The 21,164-nt window shown below is 38.9% G+C and overlaps 1 protein-coding gene across 1 annotated transcript in view; it reads right to left on the bottom strand.

Moving 5' to 3' along the window:
• PARD3B (par-3 family cell polarity regulator beta) overlaps positions 1-21,164 on the bottom strand; it is a 412,598-nt gene that overhangs the window by 162,792 nt on the left and 228,642 nt on the right. The window contains exon 16 of the mRNA XM_040604211.1: positions 12,357-12,401. Coding sequence (XP_040460145.1) covers positions 12,357-12,401 — 45 coding nt within the window. The remainder of the gene's footprint in view (positions 1-12,356; positions 12,402-21,164) is intronic.

Genomic DNA, 21,164 nt, shown 5'->3' with positions numbered 1-21,164 from the left:
CTCAGTATAGGTGTCAGACTACTTGGGGCGGGGTGGTGTGTGGGAATATCAGCATTTAAGTGTCTTTAAAAAAACCCAAACAAACATAAATAAATTTGGTCTTTTAACAATAGGGTTCTTCTGTGTGCTCACAGGGTTAAGATACCAATCATTATGTTTATTACTTGTAGATAAAACCAAAATGATTGGCAACTACATCACCCCATGCAAGACTAAATCAAAGCCAATGAGAAATTTCATCTATCAAGACATTAGGCAGAGGAAAGTGTAAACACTAGAGAAGCTGGTATGTTTTGAAAGGGCAGCATGGTGCCGTTGCCTGAGGTAGGAGGAAAGTACTCGCTGATAGTCGATGGTAATTCATGGAAGAGCTTTCTACTCTTCTATGAAATGCTTTCTATGTGGGTTGCCACTGCTATGTACAGAAAAACCCTGCCGCTCTGCTCTTAGGTCAGAAAAAAAGGATTTTAGTAGGATACTTAATTAGGAATGATATTCTGGGTACTTTTGGAGCACTGTGTAGCTAAATAGTGAGTAGCATTGCTGTATTGAAGGACCTAGTAAAAATAATGCTGTTTCATAAGACATACAAATAGCAATGTAATTCTTTTCTTAAAAGTTAATTTCTGAACCATATTGCTCTGCACAGCTTTTATTACACAAAGATGTGCATTAATAAATAGCACCAGCAATCCATTTTATATAATAAAGCCTTATTTCAAATGTTATGGAAGGCAAAGACTGTACAAGAAACCATTTCGGAAGTGAGCTGGACTAGAAATATCAATTACTGGCAGCTACCTTCAAAATCCTTCTCAATGACACGGCAACACGATGGAACTTCAAAATAAAAAATGAAGGAGAAGAATCACTGTAAGTGGAGAATTACAAATGCTTCCATGTCTATATTCAAGCCTCAGCAGGTAATGCAACTGGCAAATACAGTATTACAAAATTTGAAAACCCCCACAAAACCTAACAAACAAAAACTCAAACAAAACCACAACAGTTACATCTTCACTGGGGCTACATAATCTTTAACTTCGTCAACTAGTTTAAAAAAAGAAAAGTGTCCTCTTCCACTCTTCAGCCAGTAGCTCATTCAGTTCAATGCTTTTCTTTCTACATCTCATACTTCATACTCCAAAATATAAGTTAGAGGGCCAGATGTATTATCTGGGAAGTTTTCCAAATTCATTAACTCCTTGGCACCAATGACTCCAGGATACCCACTGCCAGCACTGAATATTATTCCCAGCAAAAAACCAGCTCCTGGAGGGAAAGGATTAATAAAATGAAGCATTTGGCAGTGGCTGTTGGTCTCTTTGGTCATAGCAAGCAACTAAAGGAACCACAGTAGCTGCCAACACTGACCACAGCCAACTTTTCAGTACCTAGTACTCTGAAGGTCTTTCCTGAACATCTGCAGATCATTCACCACAAAGCTTGACAAACGCATAGGTACTGCTTGAAGGAACACAAACCCGGTAGAGAAAAGGCTGGCAGGAAGGCTGTGACTCCAGTGCTATCTGGAGGGTGGTAAACGTTACCCAGGGGTGTTAAAATTGCATTGGTGCTTTCTCCTCAACTACAGAAGATGTGGTCTGAGGCAACTGATTTTGCTTTCTGAAATGGATGCAGCCTGGCTGTCACCAACTAAAGGGCTGATGACTGAAGAGCCTTACAAGGCTCTAGAAACGCAGGAGACCTGATGGATCCACTTGCTGTTTTCAGCTTTCTTCTTAGGGCTGAAGGGGAGTTCCATGAAGAAAACCAGCTTACTATCAGTCATGCGGGCCCTTCCATGAGCCATCTGTTTAAGCTTCTCTGGTGATGGTGCCATCTGATGTAAAGATCAGCATACAGGCAGAGGTCCCCAGGATTTCAAACATTAAAAGTTGTTTTGCTGGCTGCTGTGCCTTACTTTGAATCTTCCAATAAAAAGCAAATCAGGTTCTTTCCATTCTTCAAACTTCACACTTACTGTTTCTTATTCTTTGATTAGGTTAATGCCAGCTTTCTTGTTTTTTTGCCATCTCCAATGATTTCAAATTTAGTGATGATTCTTAAAGGCAGTGATGTTCCAGGATCCAGAGATGCCAAGATCTCAAGTATTAATAACCACTTCTGCAGAACTGAAGTATTTATTTTCCTGTGTCAAATTCTGCACTAACCCAGTTACACTGCTTCTGCTTTCGGAGAACGCTTTATTTCTGCCTGACGGAGCACTCCTCATATAGACATGCCCACCATATTTACAAGCCATCCTACCCTCATGTCAGAAACAACCTGGACTACAAGGCAGTAGGAAGCTCCAACTCAAAGCAGAAACTTTCAGCAAAGACATGAAATGCGGCAGGCTCAGCACAGACAGTCACAGGGAAAATTATCACCAGGTCTCAGGAAAAGAACCCGTGCCCCAAACTGCCTACAACTGATAACTCATACCAGCACCGTACCATCTTCTAGAGAGAGTATTTCAGCACGCAACAGATACAGACTTCTGCAGGCACACCTCTCCTTTAGTCTACTGCAAGCTGACACAGACAATGTATTTACCACAGAAAGATGGCCACTTATTTAAAGCACCATCAGGCCTTATGGTAAGTGGATACATTCTTTACAACTCTTAAAAAGTCTGCACTTAATTTCATACTACTTAAACATTCTGGGTTTTTTAATACTCTCTTGACTTGCTTCACTGAATTCTGCACAGAACAATATTCAGCACTACTGACCAGGGGGAGAAATAGCAACTATGAAGTATGAACATCAAAATACACACCCCCTTCAGCCTCAGTTAATGTAACAATATGCCCAGAACCACTTCCAGAATTTAAAAGAACAGTAAAAAAAAAAAAAAAGGAGGTAGAAGGAATATGAATGTATAAGTACCTTGGCTGGAAAAAAATTCTTCTGTGTTGAATTTTTTTTTTTTTTTTCGTCCTAGTCACTTCCCCCACTTCTGTATCCTAAGGAAGCTATAACATTGGGTAACTACTGAGCATGAAATTTCCCAGGTCACATTAAACAAAGTTCCTGCCCCTTTCTCTGCTCGTGGAGTGAAGAATACTCCCCAAGGAAAAAGGCTGGGCTGTTAGTTTGCAATCCCTGGATGCCAACAATTCATATTGGGCAACACATAATTCCCATATTGCTGAGATATGACGGAAAATAAGTAAACCCTTCATCTCTATTGTTTAGTTTTGAAGACTGCAGTTTGGTTACGTGCCAGACCAGGTCTTCCTTCTCTGAGAAAAGGCCATCGTTACTGCCACGCGGACTTTCCACTCCAAGTTTACCCACATGTAAAAATGAGGGATTCCTGACACCCAGAATCACTCTCCAGCATCTTGCTCTAATAAAACTAATGTCACAGCTTTAGCAGGCATTTCCTTCGCTATGCGTTCACAGGAGTGCTCTGAATAGTTCCTATCTGCAGGAGCTCTTATTTCATGGGGGTCAAATTGAAATATCTATATTTGGTACACTTTTAGGGCACAAGCTTCCTTCACAGACAACAGGATTTTCGGGTAAGATATACGTGCACCTTTGTTCTTGAAGTGGGAACACAGAAACGGTTTTGCTGTTGAAGCTAGGGTTGTTTTACTACACTGTTGTAGTACAGAAAATTCACATTTGCTGGGTGAGACAGAGCGAAATGAAAGCTTCTGCTCGACGTATGCTTTTACAGGGTCATTTGTTCTCTGGTTCAGTAGCTTTCTGTGATCAGCTGGATTGAAAGAAACCCTACCCAGTCCCTGTGGTTCTTCAGGAAAATTGTCCTTTCTGTCTGAGCTGCCTGTTCACTCCATCTGGCACTTAGGAAAGCTTCTCCTTGCTTGTCAGACTCAGCTGCTCAATCTTCTCTCACTCCTTAGGACAGGACCAGACCCAGAGCGTAGCAGTCCGAACAAAGCTAAAAGATAGCCATAGCCCCTTTACAGCAAGTAACATCACACAGTCAAAAATACACAAACCCAAGTTTCACTAGCATTAAACAAAACTCTCCGAAACTCACTTTCAGTTTAGTCTTCAGGACAAGACATAGAGACTCAAATTTGCTCCCCCCTACTGCCTGCCTTTCAGCACAAAGACATATCTGAAGATCTGCAAATCTTCTTTCATCCACGCTTTCCCCCTCAGATGTGCCTGTCTACCCCCTCCACCCCAGTCAACTTCCTTCAGCTCAGGCTGATCCCAGGATCAAAAACTGTCAGTTACAAAATCATTCTTCTCTTCCTCTGAACTTCCTTTCTCTTGCTCCCTTGGCTAAACCAGAAAAATACTATTCTTTTTTGTAGAATTATTTTTCTTCTAGGTTAGCTCCCCGCAACAGCTCATTATAAGAACAATAATGCTGGCATAGAGAGAAAAGGGGCAGAAACATGGGGCTAGGCATTTATGAATACAAGGGTATCACGGGATCCTCTTCAGGAGACAGGAAAACATTAAATCAACTATGCTATAAAACCTCAATCGCAGACCCTTGAATTTGCATCCGCGCTGCAGTTGGTCTACATTCAGCTCTGCTCTAGATGCTAAATCTCACACAAGAACACTGAAGGAAACTGGTTTCTCCTGCAAGTTTGTTATTGTTCTCAGCAGATCTATTCACTTTAATGACTGTAGTTCAAAGACAGATCTATGGACACTGCTCTCCCATATCTTAATACAATGGACACTAAGAGCCAGTCACAGAATACAAAGAATTCACAAAATCAAAGTGAATAAGTGATTTAAGAAAATATTCTTGCAATTTAAGGATGAGACAGCAGGGATGTTCTTCTTCAGTTTGCAGAGGCTTATTGCCATTTTTTATTTCTTGCTCCTGCCACTGGGAAAGTAATTTTATCCATTGCAAGTAAAAGAGTCTTTGAAGAAATAATAATTTTAAAAAACCAATGTAAGTTTGATATGTGAATTTAATAAGGATATGGTTTGACATGGCAGGTAAGGTGATTTAATATACAGCTGCACCTCAAAGCCACGGTTCTCACATCCATCCACTTACCAAGTTTCCCTTCTACTGGGCATGCAAGCTTGTCTCTCAAATGAGTGGTTCAAGGAAAAAACGCCAAGCACTACTCACTGTTGTCAGTCTTGTTTTAGTTTTAGGCTGGTTGAGCTCTCAACCATCTCACCAGTTAAGCTGTGGGACTGGAGTAAAACTAGTAATGGGAACCAGACAGCTGCGGGTAGGAGGTACAGTGACTAAGACTGTCTTTTTGACAACAAGCTTTTAGATCAACATCGTAACATCAAACTGCACCATCAAGTGAGGGATTTTTATCAACAGATGACTTTCTCAGGACCCCACAAAAAGGGGGTCACAACAATCATCACCACACAGCTAATAAAGTCTTCAAAAACAAGGAAAAAAAAGCCGTCAAAGGAATAGTTACAGCTGGTGAGTTACTGGGGGCATAAAATTACTCAGAGTAAAAATGAGAGCTTTTTTCCCCTCCGTAGACATGAACCATCTAACTAGGTTATCCACAGAGGACCTTAACAGCCACGTAGGCCTGGCAGGCAAGGGGGACTATGAAGACCACCAGCCTGGCATTCAAAAAAGATTTTGACCACACTGCTTTTCACTCAGATTCAACAATACAGCAAATTCTGTTAATTTAGAATAATTGTTTGAAGCACTGGAACTGACAACTGTCCAGCCTTCCTTTTCCTGAGTCAGTGAATAAAATCAAACTTCTTATGCAGAAATACATACAATTTGATGGGGGGTGGGGGCGCATGCCGGGGAGGGGGATATATTACTGTATCAGTCACATTTTTAATAGCCTCTTAAAAATAATCAGTATCTGGAACTATCCAGCTTAAGCTTCTCTTGCTCAAAAACACACTAGAACTTGACAAGAGTTCTAATTTTGTTTACACCTTGTTTCATTACACTTTCCCATCTCTGACAAGTTAAAATACATGAAGTTCCAACAGAAAAAATGAAAGTTTTTCCAACTAAACGTTCTTTATACTTCATGCTCTAAATAAGAGATGAAATTAGAAGAGCATTTTTCTCAACACTAATTCGTAAGGGTTAGCTCATGAAAGTTGGAGGCTCGAGATTTATTCCTACAGACTTCCAGATTTTGACCACTAAGACACAAAAAAACCCTGCACCTCAGCAGTTCAATATTGTGCTGTCCTGTCCCACAGACTTGGTCACAGCATAGTTTTAGTTCTTCTGCAACAACACAGTGTTAAACAAGCCCCCCACCCCCCCAGCTCTAACCAATGTAGATGGTTAGAATGATCTGTAACACGGAAATGTTACACATTTAAAAAGAATACAAAACAAAAATCTGAAAAAAATAATGTCTATTAAAAGGGGTAATAAAGCCATAATGGCATAGAATACTAAGTAAATTAATGTACCATCTTAGCTGCACTAAATAAGCTGTGTTTGAAGATAAGAGAAAACTAAGAGTAGGCAGAGATTCAATGAAAGCTAAGCATTTTAACTTTTGGACTAGAAATCCTTATAAACTCCAACAATATCATAGATGGAATACAACATCTTTGACTTTAGACCTCACCAGACAGACATAAGTCTAGAAGAAAACATTAACTCTGTCAGTGACCTTGCAAGAAAAAGCAATCTTATTTTTTGTTTCTTAGCTACATGAATTGATTCAGATTCTCAGATGACAATTTTTTGGAGCTATATGGTCAAACGAACCCTTGGCTTGAGGAATCAAAATCAAAGTTGATGATGATGATAATCATAGCACTACCATCACGAGAAAGGAAGCATCCAGGCACAGAAACCCAAAGTGAAGGTAACAGTTAAAGAATGAAAATCTTGCAGAAATATTCCCAGCAATAAAGCATCAAACTTAACCCATAGCCTAACAATTCAAAGCTTAAAGAGGCACAGGTTATGGGTAATATGGTGTACTGAGGCATCATAGGAAGATACTTGCGTTTGTTTTTGTGTCAAACTGAAACAGCACCAAGCACCACACTGGCTGAACGAAGGGGGAAAAAAAAAAAATAAATCACATAGCACAGCTTCTAGTGCCACCACAGTTTGCTCGCCTCCATTACCCAATCCATGACAGATAGGTTAGGTTGGGCTACATCGGTATTGCAAAGGTACGCTGCAGTCTGCAAAGGAGGCAATTCCTCTTCGCACTTGCAAGAATGATTGACGCAGCCAAGTATTACACTCTTATTATGAAAGAGAAATAAAATGAACTAAAATAAATCTTTGTTTCTCCTCTCACAGATGCAGAGACAAGCGTCAGATTCTATATGCCACACGCTTTCAGTCAGATAGCGGCAAGGTCCTTGTTTGGACAGGCACTTCTCTTGCACATGCCAGGCTGCTCAGCCATTTACATGAGTCTTTTCTACTGTGGATCTAGTTGCTACATAAGTCCTTATGAACTCAGTACTAAGCACAATGCCTGCTTTGTAAAGCTCAGCTTTATTGATGTCTACAACAGTTTGTTTAATAAAGTTACAAGATCTGGCAAGAAGAGAACACCATTGCCCTACACACTTCTTTGACATGACTGTTACCTGCAGATCAAAAGCAAAACAGAAGCCAAACTTGCTACAATGGCACTGGTCTCAAACAAGCCTAGCAGCATCTGCTAAGCTTTCTGCAGTCCTTCCTAACACCCCTATTAACCCCCAAAATCCTCGATTCAAAGAAAGCCTTTTGTGCTACATAAGCGTGCATAAACCACTGGCTTTTGCTGGTGGTCCAACAGCTCAGCCTTTGCATGATTCCTCCGGTTAAAAAAAAACACCCGAAATTCAACAGACTGGGTTCTGCCTGCACCACACCCTACTTTGTCGCTGCAAGAAACTAAGGTTATGTTTACATTTGCAAGTTTAGCAGTGCCTGGGCACACCCGAGTTTACTAGAATGTAATCAACTACACCATAAGTGTTACAACAGCTCTTCTGCTCTCACCAACACTTGCTAGAAATGGTTCAGGAGTTAGGCACAGCTTCCAGACGCAACCATCTTGGGCCATCTTAAAAGAGAGGCTCAGAGCACGGATGGGGATCATCCTGTGCTGCTCAGCCTTAAAGCCAAAGGGGACATTTGGCTTACACTTGTATAGATGTAACCTTAGCATCTCATACACCAGGGGTCCTCAAACTTTTTAACCAGGGGGCCGGCGCGCGGATGCAGTGGCAGGCAGCCATCTGCGGCTGCTTGGTTTCCCCCCCCCGCCCCAACCACCAGCGGGGGGGAGGGGCAGGGGGGATCTGTAAATACTGGGGGTCAGATTGAGGACCCTGGGGGGCTGTATGTGGCCCGCGGCCCATAGTTTAAGGACCCCTGTCATAGACTTATTTCACCTACCAATGCCAACTATAGCTTTCACAGCAGGCTGGAGAGCCTCTCCTGAAGGTAACAATGAAGCTTAATCTGTTACACTTTCCATACCTTATTCCAGTGGGTCATATAAAATCTACCAATAAACCTAACTTTTCAACTACTCCTGTGCCCTAAACCATGACCTTAACCCTCATCCTAGCCTTGACAAAACCTCAGTGAAATTGATTTAATGCAGAATACATCCTGGCATTAAAGGATGCTGAGATACACCAAGACCTTTACCCTACTTACTCCAAACTACTTCCAGTCCCAACCTGAATCCCAGTTTAACCACAACTCAGTTACTCATACACAAAGCAGTTCAGACTGGAGGTCTATGAGACATGTCAGCACTCAGACCTCATAAAACCCCTGACCTTGCAGGAGCTAGCTGTACCACCTACCTCTTCAGGCATTCTTTCCCAAAACAGTAATCCTACCCACAGGCTGAACAGTAACCTAGTACCCACACTGTCAGCGAAGTTAACAGTAAGGGGTAGAACTTGACCAGAAGCATCTTTCAGCCTCTCCCAATGGGCCATTTCCTACTCAGGTCCTAACCCCATCTCTTGCCACATAGCAGGAATCCAAATTCAGCTTGCTAACAGAGCCACCCCTGTATCGTTCAATCTTGCCAGCACTAACCCATGCCCAGTCACAAGTTCCTCACACACCAGCCAGCAAGAAAATACGATTTTCAAGTCATCTTGTCTCAAAACTGTCTTGAAACACAACCCCAGCCAAAAGCATAGCCTCGTGACATTAAAATAAAAATAGGAAAGCTTTTTTGCCCATTTTGCTAATTAATATGTCAGAGCTCATAAAGACTCATCAGCTTTTCTCCAGCACTGCATCATCTGAAAAAGCTGTGTCAGCAGAGACCTCAGCAGACAGTCAATACATACTAAAAGTGTTCTAAGCAGTAAATCAGAACACACACAAAAAAAAAAATCAGAAAAAATAAAAATACCTGCAAAGAATTCAGTACTTGATTTTAGTAATTGATATAAATCTCGTTATATTTGATGTACAACAGTCTTGCCATTCCTTATGAAGAGTATCCTCCTAGCTGTCCTGGAATCACTTTTCTAAAAAGCTAGGAGTTCACAAAAGACTGAGCTAAAGTTTGCTGATTTTTCATCTTTGTGAATTTTTAGGGATCTTCCCTGCTTTACAGTAGAGGCACCACTTGCTGCTCCTCATTCTCACTGTTGAAATTTGAGTTTAGGAAATGCGGACAGACCATTGCCGAGCACACAGGAAGGTTAGAGGGAACAAAATCCTCCTCAGAGGATTCAGAGAAGATGCCTTATACACACACACACTCTCTGAAGTCTGGCCTTTTCTGGAAAAAGCCAAGTAGGCTGCATCACTACAGCACTCCAGTGCTTCTGCCAATGGTATTGTGGAAAACATTTGCAATACCCGGAACACCTGTAAGCACTGCAGGAGTCTTCCATTCGGCAGCATGGAGGTCAGGCCAGCTACGAAAACCAGAATTCACAGATGCATTTCTGAGAGGGTGAAATACAGGAACAAGTCTCCAGTCATCTTCCCATTGAACATGCTTACAAGCTCAGGATGTGTCCAGACATGCTTCTAAAAATAAAATCTGCTTCTTAAGGAACACAAAAAAAGAACTGCTGTTTGTGGGTGCAATATATAAAAAGACAGATGGGGCTACAGCTACAGATCCTTCTAACGCCTTGGTCTTCTGCAGAATTGTGATAACGCTTTTTGAAATGAATACACTCTACTAACTGCTGCTGCTGCTCAGTAACATGCAATATGTGAGGGATACAGTAGCTATACCAAAATCTGAGACTAAATTGCTTGACGAGCCACTGCCCCAGAAGGAAGAGAAAGGATTTTCCTGAGAGAATTACTCAACTACATATTTCATAGAACAAGTCGTGTTGAAGGAAAGAAGGGATAATTGCATTGATTGTTAGTAGGTGATAATTAATTCTGTAGAGAAATATGTTTAATTTCCTGAAGTCTAGAATAGGATGGAAACTCATTCTGTAATGAGAAAATAACGGTGTTTTGCTCCCAGAGCAAGAAGCTGCAATATCTCCCTTAGCGTGGTCTTAGAAAAGGTACCTATAGGGAAGGCAGCACAATGAACAATGTGAAAACAAGAGTTCTGTGATGTGACTGAATGCCAGCAAAATGCATATACGATATATAATTTCAAAAAGCATACAGTAAAAAGGGATCAGAGGAAAACACCACCATGTTCTTGAACAAACCTTTAAAACAAATATTTGAATGGAACAATGAGAAAGTTGAAATGTCTCCTTACGAAGGGTTAGGAAATGGAACACAGAGAGGGGAGAAACATTTTTCAACAGTAATTGAGCAGTATTTACAGTGGACAGAACCAAGAAAAATCATTTACACTCCAACCTTCTCAGAAGTTACATAGCTCCTTTTATTCTGAAAGGGGGGGGGGGGGGGGGAGGAAACAACTTGTAGGATCTTTTTATCTGTTGGCTACTGATTTTAGTCTATGTAAAAAGAATTTAAGTACATGTAAGAGGTCTATGAAGGATAAGTAAAGCAAACAAGCCAAAGTTCAATAAGCATGGGTCCACATGTTCATATAAAATTTGTAGGTGTCTTCAGATAGAAAACTTGTCAAAGCCATGGTTTTCAAGAACCTGGAGAACTGTGCAGAAGAAAGATCAAATGCTCCTAAAAGTGGTATTATAAAGCTTACTGTACTTATAACAACTGATTGCCTAAGAATTACAATCTCACCAGGTTTCCCTCCAACATTCTTCCATAGCTGGGAATTCCACTGATCTTTGGAAAACTGCATGACATTGTAATGTTTATAGTAACTCTTCTGCACAGGAAAAACCCCAACAGCAACACCCCTAGCTTCTTCAAGTTGACAAGATAATTTCTTTGAAGCTTTCACATTCCCAAAACACAAAGTTGAAAGAATTTTTTTTCCCCAGGAGTGATAATGTTACAAGACTTATGAACTACCCCCTGATTCAGAAAGAGAATCCAAGAAGTTCACGGACATAGGAAAGATGCCAGAGAAATTTTAAAAGAATTTGTCTACTAAGTTCAGGAAAAGGTCTTCAGATAAAGAAAATCCACACAAGAGAACTAAAGGAGGACACTCAGTTGCACAGAGAAGGAATACCGTAAACAATCAGGAATCTCATAGCTGACCTTCCTTTACACGAATTCAGCTTTTTAGTTCTATCAAAGGAGTGGAAAAAGGCAATGTACAATCACGTTACAAAGGGGTAGCCTAAAACTTCAGGGTTTTCCAATAGCAGAAGAGAATGCCAAGTAACAAATAACAAAAACTTCTAGAAAGTTTAAGGTTTCTTATGTCAGCTTGTGAAAAAATTAGTGTCTTATGAGACATTTCCTTGAAAGTTCTTTTGATATAAGAACTGCAAGCTGTACAGTACCATGCTATGGTTCATGGACTTATTAAGTAGGTACAGTAATGACAGCAGTATGGACTAATTTCTTTTTGTTACTACAGCCTTAAAAGTTTAAGAAACAACAAATTATTTCTACTGCACAAGCACAATGAAAGAAAAAGCTCTGACATTCTTTTTTTAATCTGTCGAGGGTTTTTTTTAGTGTTACCTTCAATATTCCTGGTAATAGAAGTGAAACTCAGAGTAAGGAGAAAAAACAAATTATTTATATTTTTCAATACATATATTAAGTCTCCACACTCCGTAAGATATGTCGCACTTGCCCTTATTTGAAAGGGCATCATCTTCAGTGTGTAACACCCGCACTGAAAAATAGTTACAGCCCTTCCTGCAAATGACTCAGCTACATACACTGCCTGGCAAAGAACAATCCCTAATTCATCACTGTACAACCTGGAGTCAGTGCATACAAAGTAACGCCTTAATTTGCAACTCTTTCAGTCACTGCAGCTTCTGTAAGCTAATTTCATTTACTGCCCATACTACTTTCAAGTTGCTGATTTTTCCTCCAAAATAGGAAAACAGCTTACCCGATTTGTGTCCGGCCAACAAACCAACTTTGCTTTCATCTGCCACTGGAGGGGGGGAGAAAAAAAAAAAAAAAAAAAAAGAAAAAGACACAAAGATCAGACACTTATTTAAATTCACAAGCCTTTGAAACACTGTCAAATTATTTCAGACACATAGTATCCTAAATCTTTAAATTATAATTGTTTGTAAAAAGCCTTTTTTTTCCTAATCCACCTGGGGTGCTTCAAAGTCCAAATATCTGAATCAAAGCCCACTGAAACCAATAAAAGGACTACCAGCAGTCCTTGTGGGTTACAGATCAGGACCTCAGCACTTACACACGCAGAACCGAGTTGCCAGAAAAGCAATTGCATTTGTAAATAACTCATCTTGCCAGACAAATCACAGGGCATAGGAGAGTTGTAACATTTTCAGATCAAAGACCTCAACTGTAAAAAGAATCCAGATGTGGAAACCTTCCCATCTGCAAGACATCTCACTGACTCACAGGACCCTCTACAGACAAAGAAGTCTCCTGAAAACTGATTTTTTGGAAGGCTTATGCTTTTTTCTATGTTATGATTTATTTTATTTTACCTGTAAATTGTACCTTTGTAGCATTTCACATCTTTCTTCGTAAGATATTTACAGTAGCAACAGTTTGCAGATAGAGTAGTGGAAAAGCAAATTCTGAATGTAACAAAAATTGTAATATTTCTTCAGTAACTGTACTTCAGTTTATTATCATGTATCTCAAGAAACTAATTAAAATACTCTCCCAGAAGGCTGAGGGGAAGAACCAATCGCTATTTCTTAAAATGAACTCTATGCAAAGAAATGGTGCTAATGTAATGTTAGGGATGATAAAACAAGCACAGGAAATGAATGTTAGGGTTGAAAGCTTATCCTTCAACTCTGCCTGCCCAAGCAGTCCCTTATATTATGCCTTAAACCATGATCTCTTTATACGATAAAATAAATTGTCAAGTCATACCAAAAATACTGTAACTGGGAACTTATATAAGGTTTGCATAGCGGTCACCATAAAAAGTTTACATACAGGGTTATCTGCAATGATACAGGAACGTGCTATTCTCTACCCAGGAAGGAGCAGTGCTGCAGCTGTTGACATTTAGGAGCTATTACTGGGAAAATATTCACAGTAAATATTTTCTTATGTTGCCTCCCTACTTCACTTTTGGGAAGCTTTTCACCCCCAAACCCAGCATCAGATTCACGACTGAGATTGACAACTGGAATAATGAATCCACAGCTGATCATTATATCTCTTTTCCACCTTTGTAATCCGATTGTCATCTGATTATCAGTAAAACTGACGCGGTGCAGTTTTTGTTGTGGGACGTAGATGCTATTAAACACTGTTTGCAGCATTACACAGAGACGCTGCAAAACAAAATAGCAGTGGGGCTAGTCAAAATCAGAAGTGCAACGAAAATTCAAGGCAGTTCTGTTCTCCTTGTCCTTTAACCTTTCTTCTAGGTTTTTCTAGTCCCTAGAAAAGATAACTAGCTCCTTGCTATGCAGTTTGATCCTACAGTTCAAAATGATCGGGTAAGGATCTGCTGTATGGATAGTTCAAACTCCTTTTCCTCCCCGCTCTCCACAAATATACCTCTAAGCAGAACAACTCTGGAAAACTTTAGTCCTAAAGGTTAGTGTTTTGACAAGTTATGACTGTGTGAAAACAAGAGATTAGAATGGAAACTGATTTGCAACTTTAATTATAGCAGCCACTAATGGCAACCACTATAATATATGATAATTATTTGGAGTAGGTTATGCTACACTACATAGGAGCTTTAAAAAAATAGACACCAAGGTTCACAGCTTTTTTTTTTTTTTTAAACTATGCTGATGACTTGGTTTGCCTGAAACTAAGTTTTACATTATTAAAAGGGATAAATCCATTTAACTTAATCATACTTTACACACCAGCTTCACACACAAAAATTAGATTTTGATACTGGAGGGAAAAAAGCAAGACTAAAACTATTAGAAAATGAAAAATAATCTCACCAGAATACAAGGTTAGCATTATGAGTTTAACCACACACACACACAAAACCTGGGAAATGCAAAAGTCAAAATTTTCTATCAAAGTTTGAGCAAAATATGTATGCCCTTCCATGGGGTAATTCTCATTTCATGGGCTATGATGCTTAGGTAGTGACTTCTAGGCTAGCCATCTTTCATTAGACTGAACAGGAGTGGCATACACAAGTCCATTGGATAAGAATCCTATTCCTTCCCTTGCTTCCTCTGGGAAGAAGGAGAAGGCAACAGAAAAAAGGGAAAAGGCCAACAGGAGATAAATAATTTGTATGCCAAAGCTGAAAACTTTGTAACTGAAGATTTCATCTAGGAAGCGTGTAAGATGTCCCGTTCCACAAAATAGCATTTGAAAACACTGCTCTGCATATTGTTAAAAATTCATACAATCATTCAGTTATGACAAAAATAGTATTTCTCTGGCCATCTTCCTTAGCTCCTGCTTTTTTCAAAAGCCAAGTGGAGATTTCTTTTCTAAGATTCTACCAGTGTTGGCCTATCTCTGTAGAAAGGCACCTGAAAGATTTTAAACAGGGAAAAAAATACTGTCTACTCTTAAAACTCAAGTAAAAAAAAAAATTCTAAATATTTTTTACTGCAACATGAAAAAGTAATCACATTGCAACACACTATGAAAAAACTCAGCTCAAGAGGATCACACTGGGGAATGTACAGTGCTGGACTGGAATATATCCGGAAAACATTTATGATAAAAATTCAACTGTAACTATTTTTATGAAGACACTAGAAATACTAAATCTTCTTGAGCTAAGATTGCTAAATGCAAAAAACATCTTAAAAAAAATAATTACACCATCTAATTTGGGGACTGTAAACACAAAACTCAAACAAAGATCTGGGAAGGATCAATGCAAGGGATTAAATACGTTCACAAACAAGACTACACTCCTCCTTAACTTGTAAATCAAACATATACGTCACATTTTGAAATGTCCCTGGAACTCCAGGGAATCTAGCTTCATGAAGTTATTAATGTTTGTCAGAATAAAACACGCTAGCTGTTTTAAAGTGACATCTATAATTTAGGAGCCGCATTTTTACCACAGAAGCCAGTTATGTGTTCATTGTCAATAACTACTGAAATAAAAGTGGCAGAAGTTCTACAGCTATTTAACAAAAGCATGGACATTTGGGGGACTAGCAAGACCACAGAATATGAAAGATGGGATATTACTAAAACAAATCTTTCCAGCTGATAGCAAACAACCATACTTTTCTTTGTTAAACTATGCCAACAACCACAACAAACAGTAAAAAGAGCCAACCGCCCAACAATGCATCCATGCCCTTCCACATCACCTTTTGATTGCCGCTCCTGTGCTCTACTCAAGATAATAAGGAACCCATCCTATTTGAATTGCATAATCTTCAGTGGTTTACTACAGAACAAGCCTTCTGTATTGCCTCAATGTTTGCATCAAAACACAGTCCAAGTTTACTTAAAGGTCAACAAACTACTTCTCAACTACAGTTTAGAAAAGCGCAAATCAGTGCTGCTGCCAGTTGTCATAACCAATTTCCCTCCTCTTGCCCAGTTCAATTGCTGTATCATTCTGTTATTTTCCCCAAACAAGAAATCACTATTCACAAGGTTCAGGGTATACTAGTCAGCACAGTGCCTCTATTCTGAAGGAACAGTTTTGTGCGCTGACTGAGAGCTACTCAAAATCTTCTAAATGTGTAGAAGTTGTATTTCTGCTGGACAACCGACATGTACCTTTGAAGACCAGCTGCACTTCTGCACTCAGAAAAGAAGCACAGATTAAAACTACAATTTATGACAAATAATAATAAGAGAGACTGAAACATCACAGAATTTCCTAGAAAACAAATCTCCTTATTAGTTTATACGAAGTCCAATATAAAATTTCTTAGTACAAATCAATCAGTTAACAAGGGCTGTATTCCCAAATCACATACACAAATGATGCTTCTCTGCTTTTTAGAGTCCATCAGTTTCTATGGTATAAAGACACGAAAATAAAGCAAAGCTACAAATTGGTCACTGTTTTTTCTGATGAACTATATCCTTACCCAGCCCTTTCATCATAATGAAGGCACTGCATCACCAATTAATTTTATTCAGTGATAGTGCCAATGACATAATTCTCCTGCCATTTTTATTTTCCTGGTGAAGCTTTCCCCCATCTAGGAGCAGCATAAATCACTTGGAGAAATTGTGTCAAGTGTTGGCTCTTAACCATCACTTAGAGAATGCTGCTTGGTGTTCTAGGCTTGCCCTGTAGTGCTGCGTACAAAGACCACAGCCATTGTGTGCACTAGGAAGGGTAAACTTGCACGGTCTTAAAATATTTTCCTTCAGTAATTCCTCCTCCTCCCCTCTCTACTGACAGTGAAATTTCACAGAAGGGCCCCATCTCCCATGTTCTGGGGTCATGTGGTTATCCGCCAGCTACTCATTCTTGAGGGATTATGAATCCCTGACAGATTCTTATTCACTTCAATACTGAAAAGCAGTGAGACTAGCAAAAAGCTTGCACGAGGGCCAAGGATAAATTATACTTATGCAGTAAAAGAGGTAAACCTTTTCCAAAATGGCATCTAACACAACATTTGGGATGCCCTGTTCAGCATATTCAAAGACAGGACCAAATCACATCCAAACCAAGATTCTGGGTTCTCTTCCTCACCTGTACAAGCTTTTCTTTAATTAAGATTTTTCAGAACAATTCTGTTAGAAATGACTGAATACTTCAGTTCGATTGTATTCTGAGAAGGTGCCCAAGGGATACATCTTGTGTGTCAGCACATGAGAATGAATATGCCTAAACTTGCATTCACTGCTACTACTACCAGCTGTTGAAGAACCAGCAGTACAGTTGATGATGTCCACTGGATACACTCACCTTTAAATGGAAGGTTTTCTCCTGACAGAAAATAACATTGTTTTACAATTTCCCAGCCAGCACAATATAAATTTCTTCACTTTCTTCTAGTGGCGCAACTACTCATTCTTGAAGGTTACACTGCTAATTGAGGCCATCACAGTTTCTTCTATGCTTTTGTTGTCTTCTCTAATCCTCTCTCACCTCTATTCCAGAGAAAATGTACTGGGCTAAAACTGATCCAACTCCTCCGCTACACATCTCCTGCATGTCATTAACACTTCTTCCAAACTCCTAGGGTTAAAGCACAAGTTCCTAGTCTAATCTGTCATTCACTGGTTGAAAACATTGATAGAGAACAGATTTCTTACAAAGTGTTCTTAAAAGTTACTTCATTATCATCTGTACTTTCTCACAGTAGCTATGCATTAATGTAATTGCTATTTTCTCCCCCAACACTTTAATAATCTAAGTGCATTTACAGATCAACTATCTTCAAACCTACGCTTAAGTAGCATAAGAAACTACCACCTTAACCACGTGTTACCATCTTCTCAGCTCTATCACCACCACAACTCATACGATGCTCTGTAGGCTCCACACCAAGCTTCCTTGAATCTTTGAAGATTTGTACAAAACCATATCAACAAAAAAGTTGATATTCCCTCCTACCCACTTCTGCCTTTATGCCACAGCTCACCTTCCCCTCAATCGCATCAATGCAGATTTGGTGTAAAACTGAGTAATGGAACTGACCTTGTCAAAAGCCTTTCTTTTCATACAAAATATGCCTAATTGCAGTCCTATTTCAATTCAATTCACAGTGTCCCTGTCACTTTATAAATGATTTTGTTTCATTCTCTACTTATAGGCCTTAAACAGAAATTTGAAACTCATTTAAACTAAGAAAACTACATTGTGTTCATTACTAAAAAAATTATTCTGCAGAATGGCTTCAGAAAATACACATCCAGTCTGACAGTACTAAAAAGTGACTGATGACATAAACCAGAATAATATTAAAATCTCTCCTGACCCTTGATCCCAAAGACAATCACAGCCTTAAGCAACGCAGTTTTTCATAAACCCATGATGTTTTTGTTTTTCGGAAGTCTTTCTCTTCAAGACATCATTTGTTAAATTACTGTTAGAAGCCAGTAACATTGAAAAGTCTGTTAAAATTCTGAGCCATCATCTTCATTTCCTCATTAATGCTCTTAATGAACTTAACTGGCTCCAAAATGCAGTTCTGAAGCTAGTTTCAACCCAAGCCAACTCAACAAATGTATTCCATACATACAACACGGATAACAAAATAATGATTTTAAAATACCAAACCACTTTTTTCCCCACTAATAGCATAACTCTCACTAGGGACCTCTCAAACTTCATTCTTCTAATTGTATCTGAATCAAAACAACGTTTAAATTGAAGAGTAACCTCCCTCAGCTCCGCCTGCTCCTCATTTGGTTACTTTTTGAAATATTTATTTAAATATCCAAAATTACACTCAGAATAAGAATAATCTGGTTCAGATCAAACCATAAACTACCTAATAGCTAGCAGCATCTCGATTTACATTTTCTACACCCTTCTGGATGAAAAACAATGGTTTCTCTTTGTTTTGAGGTGTTTTAAAAGTGTGAACTGTAATTGAGTGCATCCCTTCACTAACAAAGAAATTAGCATTTATTTCAATATTGGCTTCCTTACAGAATACTACATACCTTATATCTGGCATATTCATTTGCTAATCATTCCTAAATATGTAAGTTGGCCAATATCTTTAACAAATATGCCCCAAGGTTAAGGGACTCCGAGTATGTCTAATGATGTTTTAGCAAATAACGCATTCACATTTAAAATCAAGTAAAGGACATTTCCATTTCTTCAGGCTGTAGAGCTTAATCAGTTAAGATCTACAGGTTTTTTATTTTTATGGGGATAGGAAGGAGAGGTTGAGCAGCACCTTGGGATAGCAGTCATGGGTTATTATACCAACATTCTCAAATATAAATCTGCACAGTACTTTGCCTGAATTTATATACAACAAAATTGCTACATACTCATATATATACTCATGATTCAATTTCATGTTGCTTCAGGTTAAAACAAGCCACACTTTCATGTGCTTGAACACAATTCCCATGGCTGCAGTTTTTACAGTACATTTATGCATAGCCTAAATCACTCCTGTGCATAAAGATTTATGGAAAGTAAGGGTGTTGCAGATAAATAATAAAACACCTTCTTTCCTTTCTTTTTTTCTTGGACCATGCTCATTTTCACCTTCCAATACAACGTTAAAAAAATAAGCCATATTGCCATTCGTTCTCCAAAAATTACCTTTTAATACAGCTAAAAGAAAGAACCAACACTATTGAAAATGGATTCTGATAAATTATTACATAGAAATTCTTCTCTGACAACTGTGGTAATGTATGGAAAAATGTATGTGTATAGAAGGTTGTTAAAAGAAAGGGAAAATCATCCTTCCAATGACTTGTATAGAAGACATTGATTTCTTCTTCATTTTCACTCTACTGTTAAGTTTCAAAAAAAGTGTACCACTTATGTGGGAAGGGACCACACAACATTTATTTCTAGCATTTTTGAATTTGTTTTGCTTATTTTTAACATAATGCTATAAATACAAGTCCAGGCTGGGTATGCCACCTAAATTTGGTCAGTACAAGCATGCACTCTAAGTCAGACTTTCTTTGGCCTTGTAAAAATTCTTGAAATCACAGTATAAGGAGAATCTTTTATTTGCTAACATATTCAAACACCATAGTTCGAAGCAAAAAAAATTATGCAACTGAGTGGTTATGTCAGGTGCCAAGATCAGTAGAAAGGGTGGCTCTGTTCTTCTATCACCAGCAGTTCAAAATAAAGAGTAGACAAGGCAAAGACAAATATACCACAAGTCACAGGATATGAATTCTACCAGTGATCCAGAAAGTGCTGTCATTATCTCAACACAGCAGCAGAGAAGAACACTAGGACTTACAGCTGATATGGGACTAATCTGTACCCTATTACTCTGAATGAAGCTGTAAATTGAGAAGTCTTTGACCGCTGTGTAAATGATGGATGCTAAAGTGGGGAACCAGTCACTATACCTCCACACACTTTGTGCAAGAACATCTGTACACAGAAGGCAAGGTTCCGCTCATGCCTGCAAAATGAAATTACCACTACCGCTATACTTCCCTTTTCATCTTTTTTTAGATTTCTACAACAATAACATGCCACTGATTTTTATTTTTTAAAGTAGATTCAAGCAAAAACTAAATCATCTGCAAATAACTTGAGTTCTTCAAATACACCAACTCCAGACAACACTAGTTTTGGATTCATGCTAGTTGGAATTCAGCAGTTAAAAACATGCGTCAGTTCATATGACTCATGGCACACACATGACAGCACAGAAACCTAGCTAAACAATCAGATGGCAGCAGTTCATGCCCTTTGCTCCTGTCCATCTGTCCAATCAACACCACAAAAATGCACTGAGAGTCAATAAACTAAACCACATCTGCTCTATAGGCAAGTAACCTACACATTTTGCTGCATGCGCCAAGTTCCTTTCATTGCAGGATTTGCTTTGGAGACTGACAATGACAAACCGATGCAACGTTAGCAGTACTGAACGCTTTTTGATCACCCATCCTTATTTCCTAATATTATTCACTGAGGATGCTAATTTATAATTATAATAATTATTATTTTGCAAATAGATATGACTGGAAAACAGAGTAAGCACTAAAAAGGTTTCTGGGCCTAAATATATATAAAACTGGAAAGATAAACATCAACGTTAAATGAGTTTCCGTTGTGAATCTATGTAATTATAGACTAGTCTTAACAAATTTGCTTCTTGTGTATACA

The sequence above is a fragment of the Falco naumanni genome, chromosome 8 (genome assembly GCF_017639655.2).
Source record: "Falco naumanni isolate bFalNau1 chromosome 8, bFalNau1.pat, whole genome shotgun sequence".
Lineage (NCBI taxonomy): Eukaryota > Metazoa > Chordata > Aves > Falconiformes > Falconidae > Falco > Falco naumanni.
This window is presented reverse-complemented; position numbering and strand designations above follow the sequence as displayed.